This window comes from Panthera uncia, chromosome D4 (assembly GCF_023721935.1).
Source record: "Panthera uncia isolate 11264 chromosome D4, Puncia_PCG_1.0, whole genome shotgun sequence".
Taxonomy (NCBI): Eukaryota; Metazoa; Chordata; class Mammalia; order Carnivora; family Felidae; genus Panthera; species Panthera uncia.
The window spans coordinates 42,618,323-42,635,895 of NC_064807.1; the positions used below are offsets into that span (position 1 = coordinate 42,618,323).

The 17,573-nt window shown below is 39.6% G+C and overlaps 1 protein-coding gene across 1 annotated transcript in view; it reads left to right on the forward strand.

The window, feature by feature from the left end:
- ADAMTSL1 (ADAMTS like 1) overlaps positions 1–17,573 on the forward strand; it is a 405,773-nt gene that overhangs the window by 368,024 nt on the left and 20,176 nt on the right. Inside the window, exons 29-31 of the mRNA XM_049627010.1 lie at positions 3,598–3,810; positions 5,420–5,600; positions 8,558–8,765. Of these exons, the coding sequence (XP_049482967.1) occupies positions 3,598–3,810; positions 5,420–5,600; positions 8,558–8,765 (602 nt within the window). The remainder of the gene's footprint in view (positions 1–3,597; positions 3,811–5,419; positions 5,601–8,557; positions 8,766–17,573) is intronic.

Genomic DNA, 17,573 nt, shown 5'->3' on the forward strand with positions numbered 1-17,573 from the left:
TTACTTACTTCAGCTGAACTAAACTGAGTTTGGCGGGGAGACTTGGCTGTTCTCCACATTTCTCTCAACCTCCTCTTGGGATCATCAGGCCAGTCGAGGCATGTTCTTCTACTGGTGATAGCAAAGGCACATGAGCACAAGCAAAAACACACAGTCTCTTGAGGTTTAGGTTTGGAACTGGTATACCAGCACATCTGCCTCATTTCCTTTATTGTGGTAAAATATTCATAACATAAAATTGACTATTTTAAACATTTTTAAGTGTTCAGTGGCATTAATTACATTCACATCATTGTGCAACCATCACGCTTTCCATCTCCAGAACTTTTTCATCATCTCAAACTGAAACTCTGTACCCATTAAAAAAACAATTCCCCATGCTCCCCTTCCTCTAGCCCCTGGCAATCACTATTCTAATTTCTGCTTCCATGAATTTGACTACACTAGGTGCCTCACATAAGTGGAATCATAGAATATTTGTCCTTTTGTGTCTGGCTTCTTTCATTAATGTGTTCATGGTTCATCCAGGTTGTCACACATGTCAGAATTTCTTTCCTTTTTAAGGCTGAATAATATTCTATCATACATACATGTCATACTTCATTCATCTACTCATCCATTGATGGACATTTGTGATGCTTTCACCTTTTGGCTATTGTGAATAATGTCGCTATAAACATTAGTGTACAAATAGCTATTCAAGTCCTGGTTTTCTATTCCTTTGGTTATATATATCCAGAAGTGGAATTTCTGGAGCATATGGTTAATTCTACATTTAATTTTTTGAGGAACCTCCATACTATGTCCCACAGTGGCTGCATCAGTGTACATTCCCACCAGCAATACACAAGGATTCTACTTTCCCCACATCTTCCTCAACACTGGTATTTCCTTTTTTTTTTTTTTTTTAATAACGATCCTACTGGATGTGATGTGTAGCTCATTGTGGTTTTGATTTGCATTTCTGTAACAATTAGTGATATTGAGCATCTGTTCATGTGCTTATTGGCCATTTTAAAATCTTTGGAGAAATGCCTATTTAGGTCTTTTGCCCATGTTTTTTTTTTTTAGTTTGACTGTTTATATTGTTGAGTTGTAGGAATTCTTTATATATTCTGGACATTAATCCCTTATCAAATCTACGATTTGCAAATATTTTCTCCCATTCTGTGAGTCGCCTATTCACCCTGGTGACAGTGTCCTTTAACACACAAAAACTTTCAATTTTAATGATGTCCAGTTTATTTTTTTCTTTTGTTAACTGTGTAGTATCATATCCAAGAAATCATTGCCAAATACCATATCATGAGACCCTTGCCTGTGTTTTAAGAGTTTTATACTTTTAAGTTAATTTTTTATATGGTATAAAGTAAATACACAACTTCATTTTTTGCAAGTGGATGTCTTGTTTTCCCAGCACCATGAAATGGTCCTGGCATCCATGTTGAAAATCATTTGACCACATAAGCAAGAGTTTATTTTAGGACTCTCTATTTTGTTCCGTTGGTCTATAATGTACATCTTTTTTACCAGTACTATACCGTTTCAATTACTGTAGCTTTCTACTAAGTTTTGAAATCAGGAAGTGTGAAAACCCCAAGTTTGTTCTTCTTTTTCAAGATTGTCTTGGCTATTCAGTATCTGTTGAGATTCCATATAAACTTTAGGATGAATTTTTATATCTGTGCAAAAAAAAAAAAAGAAAAGTCATTGAGATGTTGATAGGGATTGCACTGAATCTGTAGTTCACTTGGGGTTATTGACATCTTCACAATATTAGGTTTTCTAACCATGAACATAGCATCCTATTTATGTTTTAATTTTTTAGCAACATTTTGTTGTTTTCAGTGTACATGTTTTTCATCTCCTTGGTTAAATTTATTCTTAAGTATTTTATTCTTTTTGATATTATAAATGGAATTGTTTTCTTAATTTCTCTTTCAGATTGTTCACTGTTAGTGTAGCATCTGACTCATTTTATTGGCCAAAGTAGTCACATAGCCAAACCCCAAATCAGGAGGTGGGGAAGTACATGTAACCCACCCATCATGGAAGGCCACTGCAAAGTTACATGGCAAAGTGAGTCAATACAGGGAGGAATGAAGAACTGGGTTCTGTAACAGTGGTATCCCATCCTGAACTTCATACAGTCAATTACAGCGTTATTTTTCCAGGGCCCTTTTTCAAAGTGTGTGTGTATATGTATATATGTATATATGAAATTAGGGCATTAGGAGACAAAAGGAATGAGCAGACAAAGGAAAGAGATAATAGGGAAGCTAAGTAATTTGCTGGTGTGCAGCTATACAAGTGGCAGATAGAAAGGAAAGAACACAAGGCAAGGAATCAGAAAGGCTGCCACTTAATCATGGGAAAGTATCTTAACATCGTTGGGCCTCAGTTTCCTCCTCTGGCATGTAGGCTAGATCATCTCTAAGGACCTTCCCTGTGTTAGCTCTGCATCCTACTATAAATTCTAATAGTGTTGACCCCGGAATAGAAAAGAAGACAACATTGGAAAATTCCTTCTCTTACAGATCCATAGGTAGCCATTGCAGGTGGCCATTCTCTTGTCTCACAGATCTCATCATTTTCTGCCTTACATCTCAGTTTTATTAGTGTGCTTTGTTTCTTATTCAATACCAGCTAGGATCTCCTTGCAAGAAGGAAGATAACCATCACTGTCTTATCTATCCCCAGAACAGTAGGCGCAAAATCGTTACTTCTGTAACTAAATTGAGGGAAAACTGCCAGTACCTTTAATTTTGACTGGTTTACCATGTGTTTTGAGCTTCTAAATAAATTTTCTTTGGAAGCTAAGTTGTTGAGGACACAACAGCAAATTCAGCGAGTACTCTGAATTTAAAGAAAATTAGGTTTTTCTCACAGTAGCAACCAGTTTACTTTAATAATTCTATGCTACAAAAGCTTGAGTAGACATAATATCTAAGCTTAATATTTTGGAATTTTAATGTATCAAAGTATGTTTAATGACTATGTAGATAATTAGAATATCATACATGTCCAAATGCAGGCTTGGTAAGAGCTGTTAGAAGGCCAAGGTTCTTGACTGATAGAAAAATGAAATTGGTGTTTACAATTGTTTTCCTAGAGTCTGTTAAAAAATTTTGGCTTGAAAATCACATAAAGAGTAAAATGGTAGCAGATACTAGACTTTTACCAATTAAATTGATTAATTGGTTACTATGTAGCATCTTTTCCAACTCACTACATTTGAAGAAGTGATTTCTTCCAGTAGAAAATCAGTGTAGGAACTAATTAACTTGAAAATTTTTTCAATGAGTGAATATTAACTGCTTCATTTTTTAAAGATTAGTTACAAGGACATAGAAATAAGCAGTTTGTAATCTCTGAAAATTTTTACTTAATTGAATGAATAATAGTCACCTTCCCAGAATTCCAGAGAATAAAAACATCTATTTGCTTGGAAATAGCAAGCAAAAGAAAAATGCCACCGGTAAGGGGGATACACTGCATGTATGGCTTCTAGAGCCACAGAGACACTAAAAGAACTTGTCAGGAATATGTCCCTCTTGGCTTTATTAATGGCTTCTCTCTCTTCTCTTCTCCTTCTAGGCTGTCCCATCAAAGGTCATCCTACCCCAAATATCACCTGGTTCCATGGTGGTCAGCCAATTGCCACTGTCCCAGGACTGACACATCATATATTGGCAGCTGGACAGATTCTCCAGGTTGCAAATCTTAGTGGCGGGTCCCAAGGGGAATTCAGCTGCCTTGCACAGAATGAGGCAGGAATGCTTGTACAAAAAGCCTCTTTGGTGATCCAAGGTAAGAAACCCTTCAGGCTTTGGGTGCTGGGCTTATTGTTTGAACAAGAAAGTTGACCTGAGAATCTAATTATCTAATAGAACTAAATTATTTCTGATCTCCAGTGGTTCCTAGAGCATGAAAGTCAAAGCTGAATCATGTTTCCATACAATGAGGCCCTTCAGAAGAGCCACCAGTCTCCGTCCCAGCAGAATCTGGAAAAGTCAGTGCTGCTTTCATAAATGGGCCCTTCTGCCTCACAATGTTGGTGCTGCTGTGGACCAAAGAAACACCATGATATATTAGAGTCAAAAAAAAAGTTTCATTTATGCTTGTTTAGTAAGAAACACACACAGACACACACACGTGTGCATGCAAGCACACATGTGCAAGTTTTCTCTGTAGGTTTTGTTAAAAAACAACCTCTTGATCAGAACTGCTTGGTTATTGCCTCCTCTCCTGGAGATTCAAGCCAGTGCCAGTACCTGCTTATCGTCCGAAAGAGTCTTAAACTGCAGTCACGTGCTAAGTATTTTGCAGGCACCTTTCTTGTGGCCCCGTCAAAGACAGACTGGATGGCTCATGCATTAATCTTCCAGGAACACAGGCGGGTCAGAAAGCCCTTGGGAGGGGCTTGGCATTAGCTGCACCAAGAAAGCGTTGTGAATGAGCCCAAAACAGTGAGAAATAAACCCAAAGTGGGCCATGTTAAATAGAAAGTAAGTGAGGCTTTCAAGTTTCCCGTAGGCTAGTTCTAACCTGTGGCCTGTGTGTGATTATTTTAAGGGAAAGCAAAATTCTTTTGCATGCATTCTAAAATGGAGTATTCTGTGGGAAGGGACAGAATTTTGTGCCAGTGTAGCACATGAGGAGGGAGATTTTTCTGAGCAAATGGGTTTTCCCCTTAAACATCCTCCCCTGCCATTTGGCTTTCAAGACAGGAAAGTAAATGTTCCATTTTCTTGCCAACCAGCCATTCTCTGCTGAAAACCAGAAGCCAGTGCCTATCTGCAAGATTTGTAATATACGACCTCGCAAATAAGCACTCCCAATTTACCAGCCCGCAGTTATTTTTAACAGCTTTCCTACCAGTGAGTCCCAGACCCCCAAAAAGAAAATCCAAAGAAATTGAATTTCTCCCTTACGTCATTGTCTCATGTCCAGAGTACTCTCTGGATAGACTGGGTTTTTTTTCATTTAGTAACATCTACAAAGTCCAACACAAATGTGCACGTATAAATATGAGTGTTAGTTATTTGTGATATTTTTATATCTCTTTGTTAAAAAATAAAGTCACTTTCTGCTGAACCACTAGGAAGAAAAAGCACTTTGCAAGTGTGCTTAAAAATATTAAGGACCAGAGGCACTGATTCTAAATACTCTTTGTGCGCCAGGTGCGGGGCTAGGCCCTTTCCCTTCATTATATCTGGTGCTCACAATAACTTCACAAGGTAGAGGCTTTGTACTCCCTTTACGGATAAGCCAACTGAGTCTCCTGAGATGATGCCACTTGCCTGCATAAGTTGGGAATGGAGCCCACTGACAGAGCCTCATTCATAACAATTCGTGCCCACAGAGCATGGGCAATAATGCAGTCTTCTTTTCACCTCTGATCCTCCTCCTGTGACAGATTACTGGTGGTCCGTGGACAGACTGGCAACCTGCTCAGCCTCCTGCGGTAACAGGGGCGTTCAGCAACCCCGCCTGAGGTGCCTCCTGAACAGCACAGAGGTCAACCCCACCCACTGTGCAGGGAAGGTGCGCCCTGCCGTGCAGCCCATCGCATGCAATCGGAGAGACTGCCCTTCTCGGTGAGTGTGGCAGATACTGGCTCGGGGCTCCCCAACCCCAAGGCTGGGCCCTGGCTTCTAGCCAACTTGCTGGCTAGCCTTTGTCCAGCACTGCACAGGGAGAGACACGGAGTGCCGGCAAGGGGGCCTGCCATCCAAGACACTGTTCTTTTCTCTAGGTACAGACTTGTCAGGCCTCTCCACTGTGCAGAAGATATCCCTCAGGATGGGCCTCCTCCCTCAGCAGTTTATTCCCTTACCCACTCGGCCGGCTAAGGGCTATCTGGTTGTCCCAAGTGCCCGAGATGATCTGTTCAGGGAACAGGAGCATCCCAGGCCCTAGCAAGAGCTAGCTTGCATCCTGCATTAAGAAACGGGCTCTCCAGTTTGTTTGTAAGAGGAGAAATGTGTTTGCAGTTGAGGTGCTGAGGAGATAGGAATTACTGACCTCAACCCCAGCCCCTCCCCTTTTTTCTAACTTCATAAACTGTGCTAATCAGTACTCCAGTCTAGGTGAGGAAATCTTACCCTAGCCTTGTCTTTGAAGGGTTGCATCCTGCTGAAGTCACAATAAATCTTCATTTTCTATAGTCGCCTCACTGTTGGATATACATTCTCAGCATCTTGTCTCAGAATGACACCCACCCTCTCTGCCTCTTACAGCTTAGAGAAGCTGTGAGTCGCACAGAGCACCCTACCCCCAGTTTGCAGGCAGTAGTTAAAGGGATAATGGATGGGTTTAGAGTTGGCACCAGCATGGCACCCCAAGCCTGGGGGGACTTGGCTGGGCCTTGCAGTGGCCCTTTAGTACCTATCTGTGGGACTTTCATATACTGCTTAGGCAACCGCTTTGTGTTTTGCCAGCTGAGTCATAAGGAGCAGCTGAAACCAGGAGAGACTCAATGAAATATGAAACACGCTCATTAATATCAGCAGTTTGACTTGCTGACGGGAAGGTTTCCATGGGAATGATTAATGTCCTTTTATACCCTTCCTGAACTGTAACATAGCCGTCCCTCTCCTTTCTCAAACCCCCCATCCCAGCTCCTGAAAAATTGCTGAAATGTATATTTGGAAATAAAAGTTGATTGAAATGCAGGCCTGACATTCACCGGGGATGTAAGAGGCTGGAAGACTGCCCTCGCCAAGCTATTTGAAATGAAGACGAAGTCTTGGACATGCCAAGGACTTTTTGATTTGCTGTGGTGATGGTCAGAATCAATCAGCCTCATTTACTCCTGCAAATGAAATAATGGCCACGTCTGCTTGGGTTTCAGTGCCCCCAGGAGCTTTAAAACACCTCGTGCCTGCTTCCTAAGTGGCTCTGCTCCTGTGGGTTGGAAATCTGCATTCAGTCATCTCTCTCCAGGGCAAATGGAGCAGGGAAGTTCCACCAAACTAAATAAGTCACAGATCCAGATTCAAGAGGAATGTGCTCCCTGTCTCTGCTACTTGCCTCTCCTGAGAGCCAGATGTGGCGCCACTGGGGTAGGAAGTGGCCACAGGCTTACCTTTGACTAGTTTCCCTGCCAGGGCACTTCAGTAGCCTTCTTTGAACACAAACAAGTATCGCCCTGGTTGTCTTTGAATAGGGCTGGGAGGTCCTGCTTTGACCCAGGTAGCTAGTCAGCCATTTCATTTAGATAAACTTTTCCTCGGGCAATAAAACCAAAGAATGTTTTGGTGGGTGGGTGGGTGGGTGGGTATTTGATTGGTTATTCCTTAGATTGAATAAAATGGCTGGAAAGCACCAAGTCTTTTCTCGCTATTTTCCCCCAAACTGTGCCCCCTTCCCCTTCTCTTTGAGAACTAACAGTGCAAACATGCACAGAGAGCCCCTACAGGTTTATATATGGACCGAGGATTTCAGAGTGTTTACTGGATTACAGCTTGGCTTGATGAGAAAGGCCATTTGCACAGTCTCAGTCAGTCTCACCTCTAAGGATCCCAATTGTAGTTGGAAGAGAACATTCTGAGAGGAACTACATTTGCCACGTGCAGCCCTCGAAGAGGTGTAAGACCTATAGACTGTGACCCACGGAGGGGAGAGGTGGGAGACTGCTCCAGAAAGCTAGAATGAACTTTGCATGTTTCTCGGGGATTAAACAAAATCCAGTGGCATGTGGGTTAAGGCAGGGGAGAAAATACAGTGAGTACCAGCAGATAAAGTGTCGACTTCAGTGAGAGCCAGATTACTGCCTGGGTCAGGAAGTGGCACAGTTTGGGTCTGACTTCCCTAGGAAACTGGCCCTCTTCTGTCACATACTTGGATGGCTTTAGGAAGTACCAGAACTCCAGTGCAGTGTAACTACCTAAAGGACTGTCTGCTCAGAGAGTTCTACCTGCAGGCTCACGGCTTTTGGGACCAGGGTCAGGCTGAGACCACTGATCTTCAGACTACTCTTTCAAGATGCTTTGTAGTCAATTTCCAAAGATTATTTGTTTCCTGTGGCTACCATTACAAATTAACACAAACACGGTGGCTTAAAAGAAATGACGTTTATTCTCTCATACTTTTGAAGGCCAGAAGTCCAAAATCAGGATGTCAGCAGGGGTACACTCCTTGCAGCTTCCTCGAGCCTTGCAACTTCTGGTGGCTCCGGGCATCCTGTGACTTGTGGCCACATCACTCTGGCCTCTGCCTCTGTGGTCACACGGTCTCCTCCTCTTCTCTAATTTCTGTCTTTCTCTTATAAGGACATTTGTGATGACAGTAAATGTAGGATAATCTCATCTCAAAGTCCTTAACTATACCTTTAAAGACCCTTTGTCCAAATATGGTAACATTTACAGGGATTTGATGTAGATTCTTTTGGGGGACCATTTTCAGACTTCCATGTATACCTTGGAAAAGTATTGGTAGCTGTGTGATGAGAACAGAGGGATGTACAGGCTCTTTTTCTGAGAACGTATGCCATCATTCCTCTGTCCAAGGCCTGACCCTCTGCAGCTGCCCTGATTCTTCTCCCTCTCCCCAGGTGGATGGTGACCTCCTGGTCTGCCTGTACGCGGAGCTGTGGGGGAGGCGTCCAGACCCGCCGGGTGACCTGCCAGAAGCTGAAAGCCTCTGGAATCTCCACTCCTGTGTCCAATGACATGTGTACCCAGCTTGCCAAACGGCCAGTAGACACCCAGGCCTGTAACCAACAGCTCTGCGTGGAGTGGGCCTTCTCCAGCTGGGGCCAGGTGAGAGGATTTTATTTGACAGATAAATCTAAAAGCATGGACGCTGCCAAAGTAGGAAATAAAATGCAACGACTGCCACATTCTCTGTGATGTCAGAGCTTTCACATCCCATCTGTCAATCAACTCACCTGCCCAGTATCCATCCTAAAGCTTAGAGTTTCTGCTCATTCTTGTCAAACATACCTCCCACAGCCATTACAGTTTTCCTATTGATTTCCCTCCCCCTCTGAGGTCTTCCCTTTCTCAGGCCATCAACGAACCCTCAGCAACCCTTTCTTCAGACTCATTTTCTGTAAGGCCACCTCTCCTCACTATCTGTGCTGAGGCTGATGATTTAAAACTCTGATGAGATCCATGTGGGGACTGCAGTCTTATTCTGGGCCAGGGGTTCTCAACTGGGATACACAGAATCACTTGAGAAACTTCTTTAAAAGACCAATGTCCAGGCTGCACCTCCCTGAGATTCTAAGTCAGTTGTTCAGAGGCGGGATCTGAGCATGGGCAAGTTTTAGAAACTATGCAGGAGATTCTGGGGTGCAGCCATAGTAGAGAACCCCTATCCCAAGCCAAGAAGAGTTGAAGCCTAGGCTGGATCACTTTGGAACCACCAACTCCCTTCTCAATTCTCAGCCAGAGGATAGCCAAGAAAGTCCCAGGTTAGCTTAACACACTGCAACAATGCAGGCTTATTGGACCCCAGGAGGGATGGGTCCTCTTCTAGATATAGGAAGGAACCACAGGACTCTCTCCATTTGGAGAGGAAATTTTATGTTTAGTTATGACTTTAAAAATTAACACGTACTGAAGATTCTCGGTGGGGAAGAACAAACCTGAGCAATGACAGACACTATGCCGTGATGGAAGCCACCCTGGAGGCACTGATAGTCACTTTGCCATTGTTCTCGCATCATTTCTGGGTCAGGTAGGACTGAGCATCAGTCAGAAATTCCCACTATAATTAGAGGCCTAGGCTTTCCCCAGTGCAGGTGCATAGGGTCTCTATTTAGCCAAAGTAGTTTTCCTACTCCTCTGACCCCTTCTCTGTTTTAGAATGTTGTTGGGGGGGGGGGGGGGGCAAAACAATCAAGTGTGGTGCTTGGGGGAAATAACATAATTGCATATGTTCTGTTCCTTTCAAAGTGTGTGTTCAAAACCTCCTGAGGACTTACTTAGCATCTAAAAGCTGCCTGCCGAGGCTGATAATCAGCTAGTACCCACCCCACTAACTATGTGGTAACAAGTATTGTTTGTCAGAGGCTGACACTATTGACAGGATAACCACTCTGATTGGTCAGGCATAGTTTGTGACTGGTTGGTATCTGAAACATGCCATTAAGCATGGCGTGCTAGAACACCCCAAAACCACCACAAGGCTCTTAATTCTTTGTGTAACTGTGTGAACTAATGTACCTGAACATCTTGGGCAGCTAGCAACTTGAAACTTGTTGGAACTGGCTCTCTGCACATTACTGCCTTCATGTTCCTCCATCCCCACCCCGAGGTGTGTTCTTTGGAAAACAATCACTTGGAATTTCCCATGAAGTTAATATATGCTGTAGCCATCTCTAACGAAGATCAAGTGTTATTTGGAGGAAATCTGGCCATGCACTTGCATAAGCCATTCCTGTCCCAGGTGAGTCCTGGGATAATCTCAGCACTGGCCAATCAACACACTCGGCCTGAGTCTCCTTTTTGGCACCTTTACCAGCCCTCCCTTATTTCTAGTGACCTAATGTATGTGCTTCATAATTAAAGAGGCATGAGCTCCCTTTTGCTCTGATGCCTGGGGGATATCATCTTTCTCTTACCTGGAAAAGCCCACTTCTGCTAGCTTTCATTCAGCCCAAGGCTTACTGCCTCTAGGCCCTCCAGGCTCACTGGCAGTTTGTGAAATTACAATTGGGAACAGATCTGGCTACACACGGGGGAGATGTTTTGCATTGTATCACTGAGGTCACTGAAGAGGACACACATTGTGCACGTTGATCATTCTCAGTGATTACTTTTTCTAAAAGAGAGGAAAAAAGGTCCTTCCCCCTTCCTTTCCCTCAAACACTCTCATCCCCTTCTTCTAAAACCTTGTAGGCAAGTAGATCTCAAGCTTTAATGTGAATCATTAAATCTTTAATCTGGATTTATTCTTAATGTGGATCTTGTTAAAAATGCAAATTCTGATATGACAGGTCTGGAAGTAGAGCTTTAGATAAAGAATTTTTTTACTGAGGTATAATTGATGCATGTCATTATATTTTCAGGTGTACAACATGATTTGATATTTGTATACATTGCAAAATAATCCCCACAATAAGTCTAACAACTGTCACCATACCTAATTAGAAAAAAAAATTCTTGTGATGGAGACTTTAAGATCAACTCTTAGCAACTTTCAAATATGCAATAAAGAAGCATTAACTATAGTCACTATGCTGTACCTTACATCTGCATGCCATATTTATAACCGGAAGGCTGTACCTTTTGACGGCCTTCACATACTTCACCTATCCCCACCTCTGGCAATCAACAGTCTATTTTCTGTACGTCTTATGGCTGGGGGAGGTTTTGTTGTTTAGATTTCACATATGAAACCACACAGTATTTGTCTTTGTCTGTCTGCCTTAATTGACTTATGCCCTCAAGGCCTTTACATGTCATCACTAATGGCAAGATGTCATTCTTTTTTTGGATAAATAATATTCCTCTCTCTCTCTCTCTCTCTCTCTGTGTGTGTGTGTGTGTGTGTGTGTGTGTACACCATATTTTCTTTATCCGTTCATCCACTGATGGACACTTACGTTGTTTCCGTATCTTGGCTATTATAAATAATGCTTCAATGAACATGGGGGTGCATATACCCTTCCAAGTTAGTGTTTTCATTTTTTAATAAATACCTGGACATAGAATTGCTGGTTGACATGGTAGTTCTATTTTTAATTTTTGAGGAACCTACATACTGGTGTTCATGGTAGTTGCACCAATTTACATTCTCACCAGCAGTGCACAGTGGTTCCTTTTTCTCCACATCCTCACCAACCCTTGTTATTTCTTGCCTTTTTGATATTAGCTATTCTAACAGGTGTGAGGTCATATCTCATCGTGGTTTTGATTTGCAATTCACTGATGCCTGGTGATCTTGAGCACATTTTCATGTTCCTGTTGGCCATCTGTATGTCTTCTTGTGGAAAACATCTATTCAGATCCTCTGACTTTTAAATTGGATTGTTTGATTTTCTGCTATTGAGTTGTAAAAGTGCTTTATGTATTTTGGATACTAACCCCTTATCAAATAAATGATATCTTCTCCCACTCAGTAGGTTGCCTTTTCATTTTCTTAATGGTTTTCTTTGCTAATGTAGTCCCACTTATTTACTTCTGCTTATGTTGCCTTTGCTTTTCATGTCAGATTCAAAATATAATTGCTGGGGCTCCTGGGAGGCTTAGTCAGTTAAGCCTCTGACTTCAGCTCAGGTCATGATCTCATGGTTCGGAAGTTTGAGCCCCACATCAGGCTCTGCACTGACAGTACACAGCCTGCCTGGGAGTCTCTGTCTCTCCCTCTCTCTGCCCCTACCCACTTGCTTGCTGGCTCTTTCCCGAAATAAACTTTTAAAACGTTTATTTATTATTTATTTTTTTCCCCAAGAATGATGTCAAAGAGCTTATTGCCTATGTTTTCTCCTAGGAGTTTTATAATTTCAGGACTTAGGTACAAGTCTTTAATCCACTTGTAGTGAAATTCTGTGTATGGTGCAAGAGTAGTCCAATTTCACTGTTTTCCACTTGGCTATCCAGTTTTCTCAGCACCATTTATTGAAGAGACTGTCCTTTCTCCATTGTATATTCTTGGTTCCTTTGACATAAATTAATTGAGCATATATGCATGGATCTAATTCTGAGCTCTCTGTTCTGTTCCACTGACCTATGTGTCTGGTTTCATGCCAAACTATATTGTTTTGATTACTATAGCTTTACAGTAGTTTGAAAATAGGGAGCATGATGCCTCCAGCTTGTGTTCTCTCTCAAGATTGCTTTGGCTATTTGGGGTCTTTTGTGGTTACATACAAATTTTAAGACTGTTTTTTTTTTTTATTTCTGTGAAAAATGCCGTTGGAATTTTGACGAGGATTGCATTTAATCTGGAGATGGCTTTGAGTAGTATGAACATTTTAACCATATTGATTCATCCAATCCACAAACACAGAATATCTTTCTACTTCTGTCTTTTTCAATTTCTTTCATTAATGTCTTACAGTTTTCAGTTTACAGGTCTTTAACACCTTGGGTAAATTTATTCCTAGATATTTTCTTTTTGATGCAATTGTAAATGGGATGATTTTAATTTCTCAGTTTATTATTAGTCTAGAAATACAACAGACCTTTTGTACTGATTTTATATCCTACAACTTTACTGAATTGGTTTATTATTCTAACAGGTTTTTGATGCTCTTTAGGATTTTCTATATAAAATGTCATCTTCAAATATTAACAGTTTTACTTCTTTCCAACTTGGATGCCTTTTATTTCTTTCTCTTGGCTAATTGCTGTGACTAGGAATTCCTATACTACATTGAATAAAAGTGGCAAAAGTGGGCATTTTTGTCTTGTTTCTGATCTTGGAGGAAAGGCTTTCAGCTTTTCACCATTGAGAATGATGTTTCCTATGGGCTTGTCATATAGGGCCTTTATTATGCTGAGATACATACCCTCTGTACCTACTTTTTTTCTATTTTATTTTTTATTACTGAAGTATAGATGACATGCAATGTCATTTAGCTTCAGGTGTAGAACATAGTGATCCCACAATTCTATACATTACTCAGTGCTCAGCACAATAAATGCAGTCACCAGCTGTCACCATACATTATTACAATATTGCTGACTATATTCCTTTGTGATGTACTTTTCATCTCTATGATTTATGTATTTTATAACCGAAAGTTTGTACTTCTTAATGCCCTTCACCTATGTCACCCATCACCTCACTCACCTCCCCTCTGGCAACCAACAGTTTGTATTTAAGTGTCTCTGTATTTGTTTTCTAGATTCCACATGTAAGTGGAATCAAATAGCATCTATCTTTCTCTACCTCACTTATTTCACCTAGCATAGTATCTTCTATGTCTGTCCATGTTGTTGCAAATGGCAAGATTTCACTGTTTTTTTATGGCTGAGTAATAACCCATTATCTGTCTGTCTGTCTATCTATCTATCTGTCATTCATCTATCAGTGGACACTTGGGTTGATTCCATATCTTAGCTACTGTAAATAATTCTACAACAAATATAGAGGCGCATACTTCTTTTTGAATTAGAGTTTTCATGTTCTTTGGGTAAATACCCAAGAGTGGAATTACTGGATTACGTGGCATTTGTTTTTAATTTTTTTGATGTTCTCCTATACTGTTTTCTGCAATAGTTACACCAGTTTACATTCTCAGCAGCAGTGCACAAGGGCTCCCTTTCTCCACTTCTTTGCCAAAACTTGTTATTTCTTGTCTTTTTCATACTAGCTATTCTGACAGGTGTGAGGTGATATCTCATTGTTTTGATTTGATTTGCATTTACCTGATTAATGATGTTGAGCATCTTTTTGTGTGTCTTTGGGGCATCTGTATTTATTCTTTGGCAAAATGTCTATTCAGGTTCTCTGCCCATTTTTTCATTGGATTTTGTGTGTATGTGTTGAATTGCATAAGTTCTTTATATATGTTGGATATTAAACCCTTATTGGATATGTTATTTACAAATAACTTCTCCCATTCACTAGGTTCCCTTTTTGTTTTGTTGATGGCTTTCTTAGCTGTGCAAAAGCTTTTTAGTTTGGTATAATCTCAATAGTTTATTTTTGCTTTCCTTTCCCTTGACTAAGAATACATATTCATAAATATATTCCTAAGGCGGATGCCCAAGAGATTACTGCCTACATTTTCTTTAAGGAGTTTTACAGTTTCAGGTCTCAAATTTATGTCTTTAAGCCATTTTGAGGTTATTTTTGTGTATGGTATAAAAAGTGACCCAGTTTCATGCTTTTGCAAGTAGCAGTCCACTTTTTCCAGCACCATTTATTGAAAAGACCATATTTTCCCCCATCGTACATGCTTGCATTCTTTGTTGTAAATTGACCATGTAAGTGTGGGTTTATTCCTATCCTCTCTATCCTGTTCCATTAACCTCATGTCTATTTTTGTGCCAGTACTATACTGGTTTTTGATTGTTACGGCTTTGTAGCATATCTTGAAATCAGGGATTGTGATACCTCCAGCTTTGCTCTTATCTCTCAAGATTGCTTTGTATATTCAAGGTCTTTTGTGCTTCCATACAAATTTTAGGAATATTCTAGTTCTGTGAAAAATACTATTGATATTTGGGTAAGGATTATATTTAATCTGTAGATTGCTTTGGGTGGTATGAATATTTTAACAATATTCTTTAAATCTATGAGCATGGTATACCTTTCCATTTGTTCATGTCATCTTCAATTTCTTTCTTCAATGTCAGTTTCAGAGTAGAGGTCTTTCACTTCCTTGGTTAAATTTATTCTTACATATTTTTTGATGAAATTGTTTTCTTAATATTTCTTTCTGCTACTTTGTTATCAGTGTATAGAAATGCAACCAATTTCTGTGTATTAATTTTGTATCCTGCAACTTTAATGAATTTATTTATTCTAAGAGTTTTTTGGTGGAGTCTTTAGGGTTTTCTATGTATAGTACTATATGTCATCTGTGAATAGTGACAGTTGTATTTCTTCACCAATTTTTATTCCTATTATTTCTTTTTATTTTCTGCCGCAGCTAGGATTTCCAGTACTAGGTTGAATAAAAGTGGTAGGATTGGACATCTCTGACTTGTTTTTGATCTTAGAGGGAAACCTTTCAGTTTTTTACCATGGAGTATGATATTAAGCGTGGGTTTTTCTTATATTGTCTTTATTATGTTAAAGTATTCCCTGTAAACCCACTTTGTTCAGCATTTTTATCATGAATGGATGTTGTATTTTGCAAAATGTTTTTCCCGCATCTATTGAGATTATTGTATGGTTTGTATTCTTCCTCTTTTTAATGTGATATATCAGTGCTTGGAAATACTGAACTCCCTTTGCATCTCTGGAATGAATCCCACTTGATTGTAGTGAGTGATCCTTTTTAATATAGTTTTAAATTTGGTTTGCTAATATTTTTGAGGATTTTTGCATCTATGATCCCCAGGAATGTTGGCCTATAGTTGTCTTTTTTTGCAATGTCTTTTGTCTGGTTTCAGTATCAGAGTAATGCTGGCCTAATGGAATATGAAAACTTTCCTTCCTCTTCTATTTTTTGGAGTAGTTTGAGAAGACCAGGTATTAACTCTTCTTAAAAAGTTTGGTAGAATTTGCCTGTGAAGACCTCTGGTCCTGGACTTTTTTCTGTTGGGAGTTTCTGATTACCAAATTCAATTTCATTACTAGTAATTGGTCTGTTCAAATTTTCTATTTCTTCCTGATTAAGTTTTGGAAAACTATGTTTTGGGGAATTTACCCATTTCTTCTAGTTATCCAATTTGTTGGCATTTAATTTTTCATATTATTCTCTTTATACTTCTTTATATTTCTGTGATGTTGGTTGTTATTTCTTTTTTGTTTCTAATTTTGAATCCTTTTATTGATGAGTAAGTAGAGATTTATCAATTTTATCTTTTCAAAAAAACCAGCTCTTGGTTTTCTTGATCTTTTCTATTTTTTTTTTGTCTCCACTTATTTCTATTTTAATCTTTATTATAGCTATACTTGTACTAGCTTTAGAAAAATAACAAAGCCCTGTTTCTTTAGGTATAAGGTTAGATTAAGACTTTTCTTATTTCTTATAACAGGCCTACATTGCTATCAACTTCCCTCTTAGAACTGCATTTACTGTGTTTTAAAGATTTTGGACAGTTTCCATTTCCATTCACCTTTGTGTATTGTTTGATTTTCCTCTTTATATTCATTGACCTATTTAGTGTTTAGTAACATATTGGTTAGCCTTCTTGTATTTGTGTTTTTTCCATTTTTTTATTGTAATTGGTTTCTAGTTTCATACCATTGTGGCTGGAAAAGATGCATGATTTGATTTCAGTCTTATAAAATTTATTGGGACTTGTTTTGTGGCTTAGCATGATCTATCCTAGATAATGTTCCATGTGCACTTAAAAAGTATATGTTATTCTGTTTTTGAATGGAATGTTCTGTATGTCTGTTAGATCCATCTGGTCTAATGTAATTCAAAGCCATTGTTTCCTTGTTGATTTTCAGTCTGGATGATCTATCCATTGATGTAAGTGGGGTGTTAAAATCCCCTAATGTTATTGTATTACTGTCCTTTTCTCCCTTAATGTCTGTTAATATTTGCTTTATACATTGAGGTGCTCCTATGTTGGGTACGTAGATATTTACCATGGTCATATCCTCTTCTCAAACTGATCCCTTTATCATTATGTTATACCCTTCTTTGTCTCTTGCTACACTCTGTTTTAAAGTCTATCTTGTCTGATATAAGTACTGTTACCCTAGGTTTTTGTGGTTTTGTTTTGTTTTGTTTCCATTTGCATGGATGATCTTTTTCCATTCCTTCACTTTCAGTCCATATATTTTTTGGTCTGAAGTGAGTTTCTTGTAGGCAGCATATAGATTGTTCCTTTTTTAAAATCCATTCAATTGCATTATGTCTTTTGATTGGAGCATTTAGTCCCTTTATATTTAGTTACTGATAGGTATATACTTATTGCTGTTTTGTTTTGTTCTTTTTGTTCTTTTCATCTTCTGCTCTCTTTCCCTATAGTTTGATGGCTTTCTTC